Here is a 17,807-nt window from a genome sequence, read left to right on the forward strand (position 1 = left end):
CTTTTTCATAATCACTTCATGCTCCAGTCATCCACACACATCTACACATAATTTTCTAAAACCCGACACATTAGCGCCACAAGTTTCTTCTTTTACCATTATAATTATATGTTCCTTGCTTCTCTTAATTCTTCAATTTTCTCATATTATACTTCATATCATTTATGTATATTTATCTCTGTTTCACTTTTATTAACTCGTGCATTACATGACCTAGAAGACTGGTGTAGTTTCTTACTACAAGTTTGCAACTGGAAAACACTTGATTCCACCTTTTATCCCATCTTTGAGAAATTGTCACTAATAATAATCTTACAATCTTACAACTGAGAAGTACATATAATAATATAATCTGTCTTACAATATTGTAAATTATCCTCTATTATATAGTGAAATATAAAGTTTCCAAGGGAGAATTTTCCTTACAATTAGTACTTATTAAGAATTTGCTATTTCTAGAACATGTTCATCATATCCTAACCTTTAGCCTAAACAATATATCAAAATATATACTCGTTGCCTTTCCACTATTTTGAGTTGGAAACATTAAACAATTAGGGGATACTAGTCTAGGCCAACTCATTAATCATTGTGTTCATCTTTGGAGGTTCCTACCGTGGATAAGGGTCAGTTATCGAATCCTTGTTCATTGATGAACGCGCAATCGTTCTCTCCTTGCTATGACGATGTGACTTAGTGCCCCCTCTACTAGCAACGGACGTGATGAATGCAGGACAAGAAGGCGCCGGAAGAGTAAGCGAATGGCTACTGAGCATTAAAACTATAAAGGACATTGTTGGTCGGTCCTCTGCCTTTTCTTGAACACACAATAAGCCCATATGTGTGCATCTTATAATATCCGTCTTTGATCTTAAGGACAATGCTGGATCCACAACTTTTAAAGGTGTACCTTTTCTCCAATTTCGCCAAACCTATCAGATATTATAGTCAATTTTTGATAACATTAAGCTGAAGTAATTTTTACTTAATCTTTATAATTGCTAACTAATTATTACTTCTTTAATTAAGTATTCAATATGTATATTACAATTGGGTTTTAAGGACCATAATAAATAAGCTATCCACTAAGAAAACGTAGTCTACAACTTTTTAGTTCCTAGGAAAACTTGAACACTTACAAAGTTTATTAGGTCCTCTGCATATAGTTCATTGGGAGAACCTCGATTCTTTCTACCAGTTATAATTTCGAGCACGAGTACACCAAAGCTGTAGACATCGGATTTTACAGAGAATAATCCATGAAGTGCATATTCCGGTGGCATATATGCACTGCATAGAATAAAAAAAAAAATTAGTATGAGATTTGATGGTACTTTTTATATTCAAGCAGAGATGGACTGAAAGAAAACAGAACCAAAAAAAAAAAAAAAAAAAAAAAAAAAAAAAAAAAACAGAGGATGACAAACAATATTACACTTACTAGGTACCAACAATTCTGTTGGTATCTCCTTGAGTTTGGTCAACTTCAAATAACCTGGCGGTGCCAAAATCTGCTATTTTAGGATTCATTTCCGCATCAAGTAGTATATTGCTAGCCTTAAGATCACGATGGATGATTCGTAATTGAGATTCTTCATGAAGGTAAAGGATTCCTCGAGCTATGTTTGCTATAATATTGTAGCGACTTCTCCAGTCCAAATATGATCGCTTTCTTACATCTGTTCACATCGATAATATAGAGGGTGTAAGTTACTCAATCCATTTATGTCAAATAGTCTGATAAAGTAAACTATGATGCTATAAACTGAATCTATAGTCATACTCATACCAAACAAGAAATGGTCAAGGCTCGTATTGGGAAGGAACTCATAGATAAGAAGTCTTTCTTTACGTTCGATACAGAATCCAAGGAGCCTAACAAGATTTCTGTGGTGAAGCTTAGCCACTAACAAAACCTCTGTCTTAAACTCATCATCACCTTGTCCTGAATCTTTTGCCAGTCTTTTCACCGCGACTTCTTGTCCATTTGCTAATCTCCCCTGGTTTCAAATAATAACATGAACATTAGTCTGATCTAATTGTACTAATAGACTAATAGTACATTATATTTGTTTCTAAATATATGTATGAAGTACCTTATATACAGTACCAAATCCACCTCGGCCAAGTTTGTTATCATCCGAGAAGTTGTTTGTTGCTACTTTTATTGTACGAAAATCAAATTGTAGAGACACTAAACTTGTACTTTCATCACTGTCATGTCCACGATGGAAAGCAGAAGCCGCTAAAATCAAAAGTAAAATAACAAAAGCTCGATCATCAAATGATTAGAACGAATATGATTGATATACATCCTAATCTCTGAAGTTCAAAATAATTTGCTTATTACCTCCAAATATTTTCCATGATTTTTGTCTTCTAAACAATAAATAGAATCCAATTGCAAGAGCAATTAGTATAGTTGTTGATACTGTGACTAGGATGGCAATCTTCCTCGAGGTGCTCCCGTTTCCTACAAAATCAAGTCGAAAATCAGCATACTTTTTCTGTTGGTAATACTTGCAAAAATATGACTTTTGTACTATGTACGAGTAAAATTTTGTAATTAGTGTGACCGGCTGACACACGCCAAATAACCCTTAACCGACGAGTAACCCCTAACAAAGTAATCTCTGAATGACTGAGTAACCTCTGGCTGACTTGGTAACCCTGACCGAGTGAGTAACCCTTATAACACTAACAAAGTAGCCCCATAATGGTTGGCTATATGGTGTGGCCAACTACATATAATATTTAGTGTTTATCATTTTATATATTAACAATAAAAGATATTAATGATTGTTAAAAAGAAAATAAATTAATAATTGAAAATGTGCATTGAAAAGTTTATACTTGTCTTGAAAAAAAAGTTTATACTTGTCTTGTCAAAAAAAAAAGTTTGTATTTGAGATAAAACATTATTCATGGGATTTTATTAGATTAAAATTATACCTACAAGAATAATAAGATATCAACTTTTTATATATCTTATTCATCAAGATTAAAATGTATATTAATGATTGAAATAATGCATTGATATTTGACAAGTGTGAAAATAAAAATGTTAAATTGAGAAACTCTTATTAGAGTATTGATAAAAAATACTTTGTGAAAAAACTGACTTACCACTAGGGTGGCTAAAATTTGCCGCGGGGGTTGGTGGTAGGGAAGGTGGTTGTGATGGTGGTGAGGGCAATGTCCACAAATCAAAGAAAGGATAAAGATCGTATCGGATGTTGCAGCTAGGCTGCCTTACTCCACCACCTGGACTCACCATTAATCTTGCAATACCATCCGTTATGCACGTATTACAGTCAGTAGGGCTCAAGTCTGGTGTGCACTGCCCCAACCCATATATGGTCTGAAAAGCCGAAATATTGACATAATCTGTGGCAAATTTCTTTTGTGACCCTCCAAGTGCAGCATTAACCGCGATTTTGTCATTCATCATGTTATTCATAAGCTCCATGAACCGGGTCTCATTGCCTATAATGTTCGCGGTCACATAATAAACTAGGTAGACTGAATCATCCATCGAACCAAAAATGAGCTATTAGAGTACCTAACCATGCACTCACTGTACCAAAGCGTGGCTATTTTTCGGTTAGGACATAGGTTAGGAAGGTCCGTCACGGTGGACATAGTAACACATTGTTGGCACGAGCTAGTGTTTAGGTCTCCACGACATAAGAAGTGACCGTAAATAGCCTCATCTTTAGCATTGCCGTTGCTAGGAACTACGACTTGGTGGTAGCCGGCCGGGTTGTTGGTGGAATTGGAAGAGAGAATGGAAGAGGGTGTTTAGGTTGGTTGCAAATTGGCTAGTGTTGGCAAACATAGTATTGTTTGGGCAATAATAGTTTGGATAGCTTGTTGATTTGGAAATCATCATTAACATAATTAGCATATTGAATGAGCATATTACTAATATTTGGCTAAATGTTTGAGCCATTTTTTTTTTCAAGATTTGAGACCATCAATCACATAGATTGAATTATATTAAACATACGAAACAAAGTTTTCAATTTTTTTTTCTTGATGTAATAAATGGGTCAAACCTTTCTATGGATAAAGTATTCATAATTCGTTAAGACGCGTTAAAAGGAACGAAATGAGTGAATGTGAGGTCAACCTTACTAATAAAATACTTATTAATTTGTTACGTAGTTGGATGTAATAAAAAAAAAAAAAAACCCGAAAGTTTGAAATTAAGTTGTGGGTTAGGTAGACCGTAGACTTGGAAAAATTCACCCGTATCATTCACTTATTTATTTAGTGGGTTTTATTTAGTCAATGTCTTGTTTACTTTACAATAGTTGTTACTCGTTAGTGGGCAAGTGTGTCCGTAGTAATTTTTATACTGACTCCGTTAACTTTTATTTGCAACTTTGGAATATTTTATATCTCACAAATAATACCCCAAAGTTGCAAATAAAAGTTAACGGAGGTAGTACTTTTGTCGGAGGAGATCCGGGATTTACCTGATGGAGGAGAAGGCACTGTTGTCGGAGGAGAAGGCGCTGCTGTTGGAGGAGATGATGGACTAGGCAGGTCGTTGTAAAACAAATAATCCTCGTATCTTAACTTGCAACTCGGTCCAAGAATCTGCGCTCCCGTGTTATTAGTTGATCCACTAGGTATCATTCCACGAATATAATCTCCAATACAATTAAAGCAGTCTCGTTGCGACAAATCTGGAGAACATTGAGCAAACGCATATATGCTCCCAGATCTGCCGTAACTATCGTTTCCAATTGCAAACTTAAGTTGAGAATCACCCTTCGAAGCATCATTTCGAAGCCTACTTAATAATGTTCCTAGCACTTGATTAAACTGGTTAACGTTATTAGTCACCTTTTTTGTACTCATTAACATTAATGAAGGTTGTTCTTCTTGGCTTCCTAATATTGTCCGACTTGCATAACGTAGCGTACAATTGTCGTACCACCCGATAGCTTCCTTTTGTGTTGGGCAGAGCCGTGGAAGCATAGTTATTGAGTCATCGAGACATTTATAACAATCTTGGAACGCTAAATCACCTCCACATAGCGCGATCCCATTAACTTGGTCAGGTTCCTCGCCGATTGAGAAGTTATAGAAGTGGGAGTTGATTTGAGTGTTGGATGATATGGAAGAGAAGAAGGTGTTGAGATTGGCCTCATATATGCTAGTAGTTGTGTAATTACCATAGGTATCGATACAATAATGTGCAGTGAAATTTTGTTGGCTAATTACGATGGAAATAAAATGAAATTGAATAAGAATATGAATGTAATGAACAACTTTAGAAATTCTCATTTCTAAATCTTTTGCTATATGTTTCAATCACCTAGCAAAGTTAAAATTTAAATCAAGACAAATTGAGCAACCAACGTGTTAGAAAATTCTACATTTTATAGGTCAACCAACGTGTTTAGAATTGAGGAACATGCCTAAATAAAACTTGGAAAAGTCAGATACGGAGTATTTAAGTGCAAAATTCAAAAGAGAGATGCAATTAGACAACGGTATCGACTGTCAACCACAAAGGTGTGCTTTTATGCAATGGGTCTAATTGGACGTACTTTACGGGTTCAGTTAGTTATTTATACATTACTACATTTGGAGAAAATACTACCCCGATAAAATCTACTTGTAATTATTGAAATTACAGTCTTCCCCGTGTTGCGATGGTGGTGGTGGGAAGTGTCGACAAATCAAAGAAGGGATAAAGATCGTATAGGTTAGGAAGGTCCGTCATAGTGGACATAGTAACACACTAACACATTTTTCGCACGAGCTAGCATTTTGGTCTCCACGACATAAGAAGTGACTGTAAATAGCCTTATCTTAGCATTGTCATCGCTAGGAACTACCGCTTGGTGGTAGCTGGCGAGGGTGTTGGAAGAATTGGAAGAGAGAAAATGGAAGAGGATGTTTAGGTTGGTTGCAAATTGGCTATTGTTGGCAAACATAGTATCGTTTGGGCAATCATAGTATCGTTTGGGCAATCATACTTTGGATCGCTTGTTGATTTGGAAATTATCATTAACATAATTAGCATATTGAATGAGAATATAACTAATAATTGGCTAAATGTTTGAGCCATATTTCTACGACGCGTTGATTAATCAATTATAGTAATTGATTTTGTGTTTTTCAAACCCATGCATTGTAAGGAACGAAAAGTGAGGTCAACCTTACTAATACAAAATACTATTGTTAATATGTTTGGTAGTTGGAGATGTGCTAAAATAATTGACCGAAAGTTTGAAATTAAGTTGTAGGTTAGGTAGACTGTAGACTTGGAAATATTCACCCGGCCCTTATCCACTTATCTATACTATATATTAAAAGGCGTTTCTAAACAAGCTTATATGCCACTTGGTGCCCTCCTCGGTTCCTAAGCAAGCCTACATGTCATGTAGCGTGCTTAAAAATGTGAATTGTACAAGGTTTGAGCCCAAAACCTTTACTTTAAAAACTTAAGTATTTGCCACTAAACTATCACCACATTAGATGTCATTCTACCAAAACTAAATGTAAATAAAGATTTCAATTATGGAATTAATGCAATAACTCGAGGCATCGCCCGGGCTTAGCTTATTTATTTATTTAGTGGGTTTTACTTGGTCAAAGTCTTGTTTACTTTAGGGTAATTGTTACTTCTTCTATGTTTAAATAAATGAAACGTTTTGACTTTCATGGAATTTTAAAAAAGTTAGTTAAATTTAGGTAAAATTGGTATAAACCACCTTTTTTGTCCAACTTTTTTGAAAAAACCACTTTTTTTTTTTTACTAAACCATCTTTTAATTACTTAAGTTTTTTTTTTATATTTTTTTATTGCACCACCCCTATTTTAAATCTAACGGATTGCATCTTAACCATCCACTTTCAAATCAACAACCACAACAAAACCTTCCCTTCCATCTCAACCATCCACTTCCATTACCCTATTTTAGGGTTTGAGAATGAACAAAGACTACAATTTAATTTGTGCAGCAAAATTAGGTTAGTTTTTTAGAGCTTTACTCAATTTAGTTATGCATTATATACAGGAAGGGTCGAATGTTTTTGGGAGGGAAAAAATAAATGATTTAAGAGGAAAAAACGCAAGTCGTGGGCCCCATTGACGTCTCAGTTAAATTTTTCGTCAAAATTTAAAATAGTGGTGGTGCAATAAAAAACTTAGTTACTTAAAAGGTGGTTTAGTAAAAATAAATAAAAAGTTGTTTTTTCAAAAAAGTTGGTCAATAAAAGTGATTTATACCAATTTTGCCTTGAATTTATTAAAATATTTGGCAGTAGGGTATAAGTTTGAGGAGAGCAAATATGGGTGTTGTAATTCGGTGGAATATTAGCAATTGAGATCTTATTGAACATTGAACTATACTAAAAGCTGACCAAGGTTCAACATACTACCAGTATTACTATAAAATTGTTATGATAAAAGCTTGGCATGGAATTGAAGCATAGATAAACTGACGTACCAGTAGACTTGTTAGAATCACCGGCAGGCAACTGTCGTGGAGGCAGCAACATCGGCAGAGGTGGTGGGGCCACCGACGACAAATCAAAGAAAGGATTCGTGTCATACTGGACAACACAGCTATGCTGCAATATTTGCGCACCTTGAGTCATCCGAAACTGCTCAATACCAATTCCTAAACATGTGTAACAATCACTAGGGCTCAAGTCCGGTGTACACTGAGCTAACCCATATATTGTTTGGAATATCGTAACATTCACAAAATCTGTCGCGAATTTCTTCTGTGATCCTCCACTGGGAGCTCGGATTGCAATCACGTTGTTCATCATATTATCCCGAAGTTCCTTGAAACGAGTTGAATTTCCCAATACGTTAGCTGGATTGATCATCATCACCACAAGGTTCGAGTCCAATTTACCAAAAAAGGAGGCATTTGAGTATCTTACTATACACTCATCGAGCCATACAAGTGCAATTTTTCGATTAGGACAGTTTGTAGGGAGGTCAATTGTCACGGCATTGGTAACACACGTTTGGCACGCGCTAGCGTTCAAATCCCCACGACAAAGGAAGTGACCGTAAATTGGCTCGCTATTGGGGTTGCTCGAAACCGCGTGATGGTAGCCGTTTGGGTCAGTTGCATTGGATAAGAGATAACGGAAGAGGGTGTTGAGATTAGCAGCGTATTGGCTATTGTTAGCAAAGATTGTAGTGTTTGAGCCGCAATCGTAGTTTTGAGCACTTGTTGATTTGGAAATCATCAATATGATGATTGGCATATAGATTGAGAAGAATATCGAGAAACGACTTATTTTTTGAGCCATTTTTTTGTACTCGTACTAAATTTTTTTTGGTTGAGACAATTAAAGTAGCTAAACAAGATAATTAAATGTTTAGTTGATGTTACATGACGGGTCAAACCTTTCTATGTACAAAGTCTTCACAAATCACAATTATGTGGCAAATGATTTTTTATTATTTTTTTTTAATCCATTGCATTATCAATCAATTACATACTACTAAAAGCGAATCTGAGGGAACACTTGGCAACATATTATTAAAAAAATTCCCGCCAAAATTACTTTCTAAAAAAATCGTTATTATATAAAAATAAAGATTGCATTTAGATTATGACTTTTTTTATATATATAAATTCTAAAATAAACTTCCTAAAATATCAACTTGCACATTATAACTATAAATATTTTCTCTCGCATGTTTTAATTGTTTTATTATATTTCATGCACTTTGATACCTGATGAATCGATTCATTAATTTTTATATAATTATATTATTATCATAATTATTCAACAATCGTGCATTTGCACGGGGTTTAACCTAGTTTACTAATTAAATGCGAGTTCAGGAAAAATTTGGATAGTGTAAGTTTTGTAGTCAACCTTACTAATATTTTATTTATTTATTTTTTTTTATTTTACTTTTTGACGGAAGTAAACCTTACTAATAAAAGACTACGGAGTATTGTTTATTTGAGTAGTTAATATCTTACGTAGTTGAAGAGGTACTAAAATAATTAACCGAAAATTTGAAAAATATATGATTTTCTTATCATTTGCATGTCTTTAATAGCTATACAAAGTCAAATGCAAATCCTTAGTCAAGAATCAAGATAACGCTTTTTAATGTTCTTCACAACTGTTGTTCTCCACTAGTATGACGCGTCGTTGGGAATTTCCTAACACACTGAATATGTCATATTATTACTTTATTTTTTTTTGGTGCACAGTATGTCATATTATCACTTATAGTATGACTTCTTCAATTTCTCCGGGTTTCTCTCTTAACTTCACTTATATTAAAAACTAGTGGATGCCAAATTAAACTTGCCCTATGGACATATATTTTAGAAGTTATCAACGGTGGCCTGACCTGCTAGCCCAACCCAAAAATAGAGTGGGTTTGGACAAGCCTGAAAACCAGATCCCAGCTCGAATAATCTCAAAAAGCCAGCTATATTTTTGCGAGTTTGGGCAGAATATATAATGTTATAGTCCGAACGAACTCGTTTTTTTTTTTTTTTTTTTGTCACCTCTAATATATTTTCTCCATTTTTTTTTCAGTTGACTTTGTTTGAATTTTGCATTGGTCACATACTACCTTTGACCTTGTTTTATGATTTATACGTAAGGAAAAAAATAGTCATCTAAGGTCTTAATTGAATCGTATTTCAATAAATTCTTTTTAATGTTTATTCGTCATAACTTATATTATAAGGAATTAAAAAATATTGATGATTAGATTTATGTATTGACAATTGTGATAAATGAAACATATCAAGTAAAATTTTTTGGAGGAAATAGTAAATCTACACATACCCAGGTCAATGCATGTGTGCTTCAAATATCAAAACATGTATAATAACTCATGATGTTTTACATGGAAAAAAAAAATTGTTTAAGGTTACATATATATATATATATATAAAAAAAAAAAAAAAGAGGATACTTTAGGTATTCTAGACAAACACCAAACTGATGAGCTCCTCAAGGGTATATACACGTGCACTTCTTAAGAGCCAAAAATTACTCTCACAACAAGAGATACATCAAACAATTGCAAGTCGGGCTAACAATATAATTAATCTACTCCAAGCCATTAGTTATAAATTAATTACAACAAAGAGATATTATTATATTTATTATCGAGACATAAAATATTTCTTTGTTGCAATTAATAGTTAACGGAGGAATTATATATGTATCTTTAATATCTTATCGCGGATGTAGACCAGTGATCGAGTCCTCATTTTCTGACATAGACCTTAGAATTCTCTCCTTAGAATACTCAGAGGTAGTAACATTGACAAATGGAGGATGAGAAGGAACTGAAAGAGATAAAGATCGGCTACTGAGCATCAACATGACAGAAGACATAGTTGGTCGGTCCTCAACACTTTCTTGAACACATAACAAGCCAATGTGTATGCATCTTATCATATCAGTTCTTGATGTTGTTGTTAATGTTGGATCTATGATAGATGTCGCCGTATTTTCTCTCCAATTTCTCCATACCTGTATAACATTATTTATGTACGTAGAAAAGAACTATAAGGATTATACACATAAAAAAGTTTAAGGGTATACATAAAAGATGATAAAATTAAAGAATGTTTAAAAACTTACAAAGCTTAATAGATCTTCTGTGTATTCCTCATTATGAAAACTAGAGTTCTTTCGACCTATAATGATTTCTAGAACTAGTACGCCGAAACTGTAGACATCTGACTTTACAGAGAAAAATCCATGAAATGCATATTCTGGAGCCATATATCCACTGTATTGCATAAAGGAGGTATAAGTTTATTAGGTTTTGATACGTTCAATTAAGAAAATTTAATTAGCTCAGTTTTGTGAAACTAACTCGAAATTAACACTTATGGGATTAAGGTTTTGATTGATTGATTGTTTTTGGTGAAATTAACGCGAAGAATGATGTAAAACCTCTTTAATTATTTATAAGCTACTGTATAGTCGATCTGGGAATTGAATGTGACCTAAGTCTAGCAATTTATTTGAATTTCATGTTTATTAGTATTATGCACTTACTAAGTACCGACAATTCTATTGGTATCCCCTTGGGTTTGATCAACATCAAACAATCTAGCCATGCCAAAATCGGCAATCTTGGGATTCATCTCAGCATCCAGAAGTATGTTGCTTGCTTTAAGGTCACGATGGATGATTCGTAGTCTAGAATCTTCATGAAGGTAAAGGAGTCCTCGAGCTATGCCTGTTATAATCTTGTACCGCTTTTCCACATCTAAATATACTCTCTTGTTTACATCTGCGCATGGCACGAGCATGCATTTCAATTCATTATCATTACTATATCAATATACAGTTAAATCTTATCATGATATACATATTTATGTACATAAATAATATACTACCTCCGTTAACTATTATTTGCAACAAAGGATCATTTTATATCTCACAAATAATACCCCTTTGTTGCAAATAATAGTTAACGGAGGTATAGTATTATCTAGCTTAATACTATCATGTATATAAACCCTGCTTTCATCAACGTGCATACTAGCTTTATAATGAAATAAACCATACCAAATAAGAAGTGATCGAGGCTAGTGTTGGGAACAAACTCATAAATGAGTATTCTTTCTTCTTCTTCTAGGCAAAATCCAAGGAGCCTAACAAGATTCCTGTGTTGAAGCTTAGCGACTAACATAACTTCAGTCTTAAACTCACTGTCACCTTGTCCAGAATCCCTTGAGAGTCTCTTTACCGCGACTTCTTGTCCATTTGAAAATTTTCCCTAGTTTTAGCAGACATATACATAAAACTCAGTGACCTATAATCTCATTAGAAATGAATTCAATGCAATTAACATAACATTAATTAAGTATAAAGATCCAACTAGCTAATTAATATTTATTAGTACCTTGTAGACGATACCAAATCCACCTCGACCAAGTTTATTAGCGTCTGAGAAGTCACCTGTTGCCACTCTGATGCTGTCGAGACCAAATTCCAAAGACACTAAAATTCTACTTTCATCATTTTCTTCTTGAGCAAGAGGATAGGAAGCGACTAATTAAGATCAAAGGTTAAGAAAATATGAGGGTTAGTATATGATACAATAGGCAAGATATTATCATTTCCCAATTCAATAAGAATAGTCGATTGAAATAGAAGACATTATTCAGCTTACTTGAGCTTTCAGACTTTTTCCTTGTCTTTCTTCTTCTACACAAGAAAATGAATCCAATTGCAAGAGCAATGAATACAATCGTTGGAACTACAATTAGGATGGTAATTAATGTTGTGTTACTGCTTCCATTACCTACAGTGATGAAGTTGCATTGGAAAGTAGATTAAAGCACAAGTAATAGTGGTATTGGTTGTTTTACATGTTCAATGGAGCATATCATGCAAGGAAATAATTTTGGTACACTAAAAATTAATTTTGGCACACTTACATGTGAAAGAGCATTGAAAATTGTGCTATGAGTGTTGAGCGAGCCCATGAACAAACTCACATGCAAGTGAAAGTATTGTCCCGCATTAAAAAAGTATTGGGAATTGAAGTGTGATAACGAATAAAATATATTCTTAGGCCTCAACTATCAACTTAAGCTTTTAGTTGATTTGGTCCTTTAACATGGTATCAGAGCCACGTGTCACAAAGATCACGGGTTCGAATCTCTTCCGCCCCTCCTTTCAAAGTGGAAAATTAAGCACAGAGCATGAAGAAGGCTTAAAACATAATCTTGGCCCTCACCAGTCACCACTAACTTAAGTTTTTGGATGAATTGGTCATTTAACAAAGTGTACCAAAGTGTACCATCCAATTTAATCTACCATCACACATGTAATAGACTATCAATACCTTCTAGCTTGAAGTAGTGATTAAAAGACAAAAAGAATTAATTATGGTGTTGAAAAAGTCTTCCTAATCCAATTCATGCATGGTGCAATATTTATATCAAATTTAATTACCCTTTCAAAATGTTTGGTGTGTAAGTTAATTACCGTGTTGTAAAAGTCACATTATATAAATCTCTCTATTATACAACTTAAGGACTAAGATAGTGTTGTCCAATCTAATATAATAATGCCCTAAATTTGAATTACTCTTCCAAAATGTCTGTTGTATAAATTTTAGAAAATTTAGAGCATATATCGTGTGCATGATGTAGTATTTACCTGGTGAAGGAGGAGACGATGGACTAGTAACGTCGTTGTAAAACAAATAATCCTCGTATCTTAACTTGCAACTCGGTCCAAGTTTCTGTGCTCCTGTGTTGTTAGTGAAGCCACTAGGAATCATTTCATTAATAAAACCTCCAAGACAATTAAAGCAGTTTCGTTGCGACAAATCTGGAGAACATTGAGCAAGTGCATAAACGTTCCCATAGTTGCCGTAACTATCATTTCCAGTTGCAAACTTAAGTCGCGAATCACCATAAGAAGCATCACTTTGAAGCTTATCCAATAATGCTCCTAGCACTCGATTAAACTGGTTAACGTTATTAGTCACCTTGCTAGAGCTCTCCACCGAGAATGTTGGTTGTTGTTCAAGGATTCCCAAAATTGTCCGATTTGCATAACGTAGCATACAATCATCGTACCACCCGATGGCTTCCTTTTGTGTTGGGCAGAGCCGTGGAAGCATAGTAATTGAGTCATTGAGACATTTATAACAATCTTGGAACGTTACATCACCTCCACATAGCGCGATCCCATTAGCTTGGTCAGGCTCCTCGCCGATTGAGAAGTTATAGAAGCGGGAGTTGATTTGAGTGTTGGATGATATAGACGAGAAGAAGGTGTTGAGATTGGTCTTGTATCTGCTAGTGCTTGTGTAATTACCATAGGTGTCTCTACAATAATGCTCAGTGAAATTTTGCTGGCTAATTACGATGGAAATAAAATGAAATTGAATAAGAATATGAATACAATGAACAACATTAGACAATTTCATTTTTTTTGTATCACCCTACAAAGTTTAGAATCAACTATAATTTAATATATATGCATATTTCATGTATGTAGTAGTTTTAGAAAGTAAACATGTGTTAGGTGTGGATGTTGGCGTGTTTGGAATTAATCTAGTTATCTAGATGCAAATATTGAACTTTGAGAAGTAAAATGCTACAAGTATGTACTACGCATTATATATACACCTTAGGTGCATCTGACATCTGGGTGTGTACAATTTTTTTTTTTTTTAATGTAACATAGGTCATGTTTTCTCCGGAAAATTGTAAACAAACCCCACTCAAAAGACCAAAATTTGATTTTACTACTTTTTTTTTTTATTATTTTTTTTTATTATTATTATTTTAATAATCATCTACAAACACACAAAATTTAAATTTCACCACCTCCACTACAAGAAAATAACCTTTTCATAGCGATTATTTTAACCTTTAGTATCGATTGTAATTGTAACAAAAAGCTTTCCCAACGAATGGTCATTCGATACAATATCCCCCGTTGCCTTAGGCTTTAGTAGTGGTTTTCAATATATGTGTATGATCTTTACAAGATTCGAACATGCAACCTCAAACTCTTATTTTAAATGTTTCACCAATAAGCTATGACATATTTTATGTATTCTTTGTCAAACAATATTTATATATCTAGTGTTGAAAAGGCTTTTCGTATCGATTTTTAGGATTTAGTGGCGATTGTAAATGATACGATTTCTCAAAATTATATAAATGTGTAAAAATAGTGTGGATATGTATTATTATGCTTTACGTATCGATTTTATATGGGAAAACCATGGCGATTGTAAAAATGATACGACATCCTTAATTATTTCACAAACATACTTGCATATTGTAGCGAATGAACAATCGCTACGAAATAATCATTACGAAAAGTGATTTTTCTTGTAGTGCTCTAAACATTTAGTTCCATTTTTAAAATTAAAAACATCTATTTTGTGCAAAAACTTGGCCTATAAACATTTTGGGTTCACTTTGCCGCTTTTAATTCACTACGAGGTCAGTAGAGAAATTAACAGAAATGTACAAATTCTTAAATGGACCTGGTTCACACTAATTTATTGTGCACCACTAACATTAGAGATAATATGATTTATTTGTTAATAAAAAAAAGGTCACTATATTAAAATAAAGGTTAATATGTTGAAATAAAAGTTAGTGTGACATTAAAAGCTATAAGAGGTTAATTTTTTTAATGAAATTTTAATATAATGGTCAATATGAATAATAAAGATTACTATGTTAAAATTAGGTCACTATTTAACATAATATCGTTCTTTAAGTTCATAATAACATTAAATGTCACACAAGTTTTTAAAAAGGTTACTATCTTAAAAATAAGATTACTATATTAAAATTAAGAGTCACTATGTCGAATATAATGCCAGTTACGTGTGTATAAACCTTAGGTCCACAATAATATTATTGTGGACCAGGTCCACGCAAGATTTTCTAACAGAAATGTTGAGACTGTGATTAGGATGATTGTCTTCCCCGTGTTGCTCACCTTTCCTACAAATTAAAGTTAGAAATTAGCATAATTCCTTCGTTAGTACTCGTAATACGAGTATTAATATGACTTTTGAGTTTTGTGATAGAGTATAAAACATATTTTTGGGCCTCAACCAAAAACTTAAGCTTATGATTGAAGCCCAAAAATATGTTTTATACTTCCTCACTTTATTTGTATTTGTTAAAGGACCAACTCAACCTAAAGCTTAAACTAATGGTTGAGGCCCAGGAATATGTTTTATACTCTATCACTCCCCCGCAAATTATAAGGTGGACCATGGTCCACCTTACTCTATGTGGTCCACCATTAGATTAACGCCATGTGTTTGCTAGTTGCAGTTTTCTTCTTTCAAATTCTCAATGTTCTTCTTCTGCTATTTAATTTCACTGATCTTCCCTCTTTCAATTATTTCCTAATTTCTCAATTCCCTCTGTTCAATTCTCTTCTTCTTTTTTTAATCATCATCCATAATTTCTCTCTCCTCGATTTTCTCTCTCCTCAATTTTTCACCATTGTTGATTCTTCTATTTCTTTATTGAATTTGTTCATCATTGCTGTTCATCGCCAACCTCGACACTGTAAGTTAGATTTCTTATTTTATTTGATAATTATCACTAATTAGGTTTTTTTTGTTGATGCTAGTTATTGATTTTTCATTTTGTTATTGGTTTTTGAGTGATGATTTGAACTGATCATTTAATTTTTAGGTTTAATTAGTTTTAATTTCATATTATTCAATTGATTAATTGATGAATTGATCAAATGTTTGATTAATTTTAATTAATTTGCTGAAATTAGTGATGAGATTTTGATTACTTACTGCAGAATTCGTTTAATATGATTCTAAACATTCGGTTCATATGATTACTTAGTGTAGAATTTATGTGATCAATTACAAAGATATTCATATATATTATTCAATTGATTAATTTGATATTTAATGTTAATTAAGCTACTGAAAGTGTGTGTTGAATTTGATTCTTGATTGTAATTGTTTTTTTTTTTTTTTTTTGATGATTTTTAGTTTCATTTATTATTTAATTGGTGAATTGATGTTTTAATTTGTATTTTATGATCGAATATAATTTGTTTATATCATGTTTTTGAACATTTTGTTCATATAATTCGAGTAACGCACTTTTCATTGTATATATTATCAAAATTGTTATTAGCAGTATCATATTATGAACATAGTTTCTATTTTTATGAACATTTAGGTTACTTTAATGAACCTTTCCGTTTTACATAAATCTCTGAGTATGTATATATGCTTTTTAGAAAATAATTATAAACGTAATTATGAACATTTTTTTCCTGTATTTGAACTTTGTTGTTTTATTTTTGAACTCCAGTAATGGTTATTATGAATTGTGTTTGTTTATTGCAGTTATAACATATGAAGTTGTTTGTAAGGAAAGTCTAAAGGCCGAGCAACATTCTGAGTAGTATTTTGACGTGCAGAAGTTTTTAAAGGATATTCAGTAGTTTGTGGTTGGGGTTCAGAAATTTTTCTAGGGGGTTCAGAGATTTTTGTAGGGTATTCAGTGGTTTGTGGTTGGGGTCCAGATGTTTTTATACGGGGTTCAGAGGTTTTTGTAGGGTGTTTAGTGGTTTGTGATTGGGATTCAGAAGTTTTTGTAGGGGGTTCAGAGGTTTTTGTAGGGTGTTTAGTGGTTTGTGGTTGGGATTCAAAAGTTTTTATAGGGTGTTCAGTGGTTTGTGGTTGGAGTTCAGAATTTTTTGTAGGGTGTTCAGTGGTTTGTGGTTAGGTTTCAGAAGTTGTAGGGTATTCAGTGGTTTGTGGTTGGGGCTCAAAAATTTTTGTAGGGAATTTAGAGGTTTTTGTAGGGTGTTTAGTGGTTTGTGGTTGGAGTTCAAAAGTTTTTGTAGGTTGTTCAGTTGTTTGTGGTTGGGGTTCAAAAGTTTTTGTAGGGGGTTCATAGGTTTTTGGTAAGGTGTTCAGTGGTTTGTGGTTAGAGTTCAAAGGTTTTTGAAGGTGGTTAAAATGTTTTTGAAGGGCGTTATGTGGTTTGTAATTGGGGTTCAGAAATTTTTCTAGGGGGTTCAGAGGTTTTTTAGGTTGGTTCAGTGTTTTCTAGTGGCTTATCAGAAAATTCTTGGAGCTAATCATAAATTTATTGGGGCATTTGGGGGATATTCAAAAGTTTCTTTAAGGTGTTCAGTAGTTCGTCTATACATAAATATTAAACAACAAAAGAGGAAATACACAACATCCAAATAAATTATTATTCATACCAAATACTTGATAAAATTTATACACAAATTATTGCTTCATACATCACATATATATGGACATAAAAGACAACTTAT

The 17,807-nt window shown here is 33.3% G+C and overlaps 1 protein-coding gene across 1 annotated transcript; it reads right to left on the reverse strand.

The window, feature by feature from the left end:
* Positions 1–127: 127 nt before the first annotated feature.
* Positions 128–13,932, reverse strand: LOC145637284 (uncharacterized). Its single transcript, XM_081688751.1, has 16 exons — positions 13,155–13,932; positions 12,166–12,291; positions 11,890–12,011; positions 11,553–11,763; positions 11,037–11,274; positions 10,614–10,764; positions 10,220–10,502; positions 9,361–9,400; positions 7,472–8,211; positions 4,455–5,312; positions 2,351–2,473; positions 2,097–2,245; positions 1,790–2,000; positions 1,442–1,679; positions 1,140–1,290; positions 128–932 (listed from the first exon to the last, which is right to left on the reverse strand). Exons 1-16 carry the CDS (start codon positions 13,930–13,932, stop codon positions 612–614), a joined length of 4,740 nt encoding a protein of 1,579 aa, XP_081544877.1. The 3' UTR covers positions 128–611.
* Between the last annotated feature and the right edge of the window lie 3,875 nt (positions 13,933–17,807).

Source organism: Chenopodium album, chromosome 6 (genome assembly GCF_948465745.1).
Source record: "Chenopodium album chromosome 6, dcCheAlbu1.1, whole genome shotgun sequence".
Lineage (NCBI taxonomy): Eukaryota > Viridiplantae > Streptophyta > Magnoliopsida > Caryophyllales > Amaranthaceae > Chenopodium > Chenopodium album.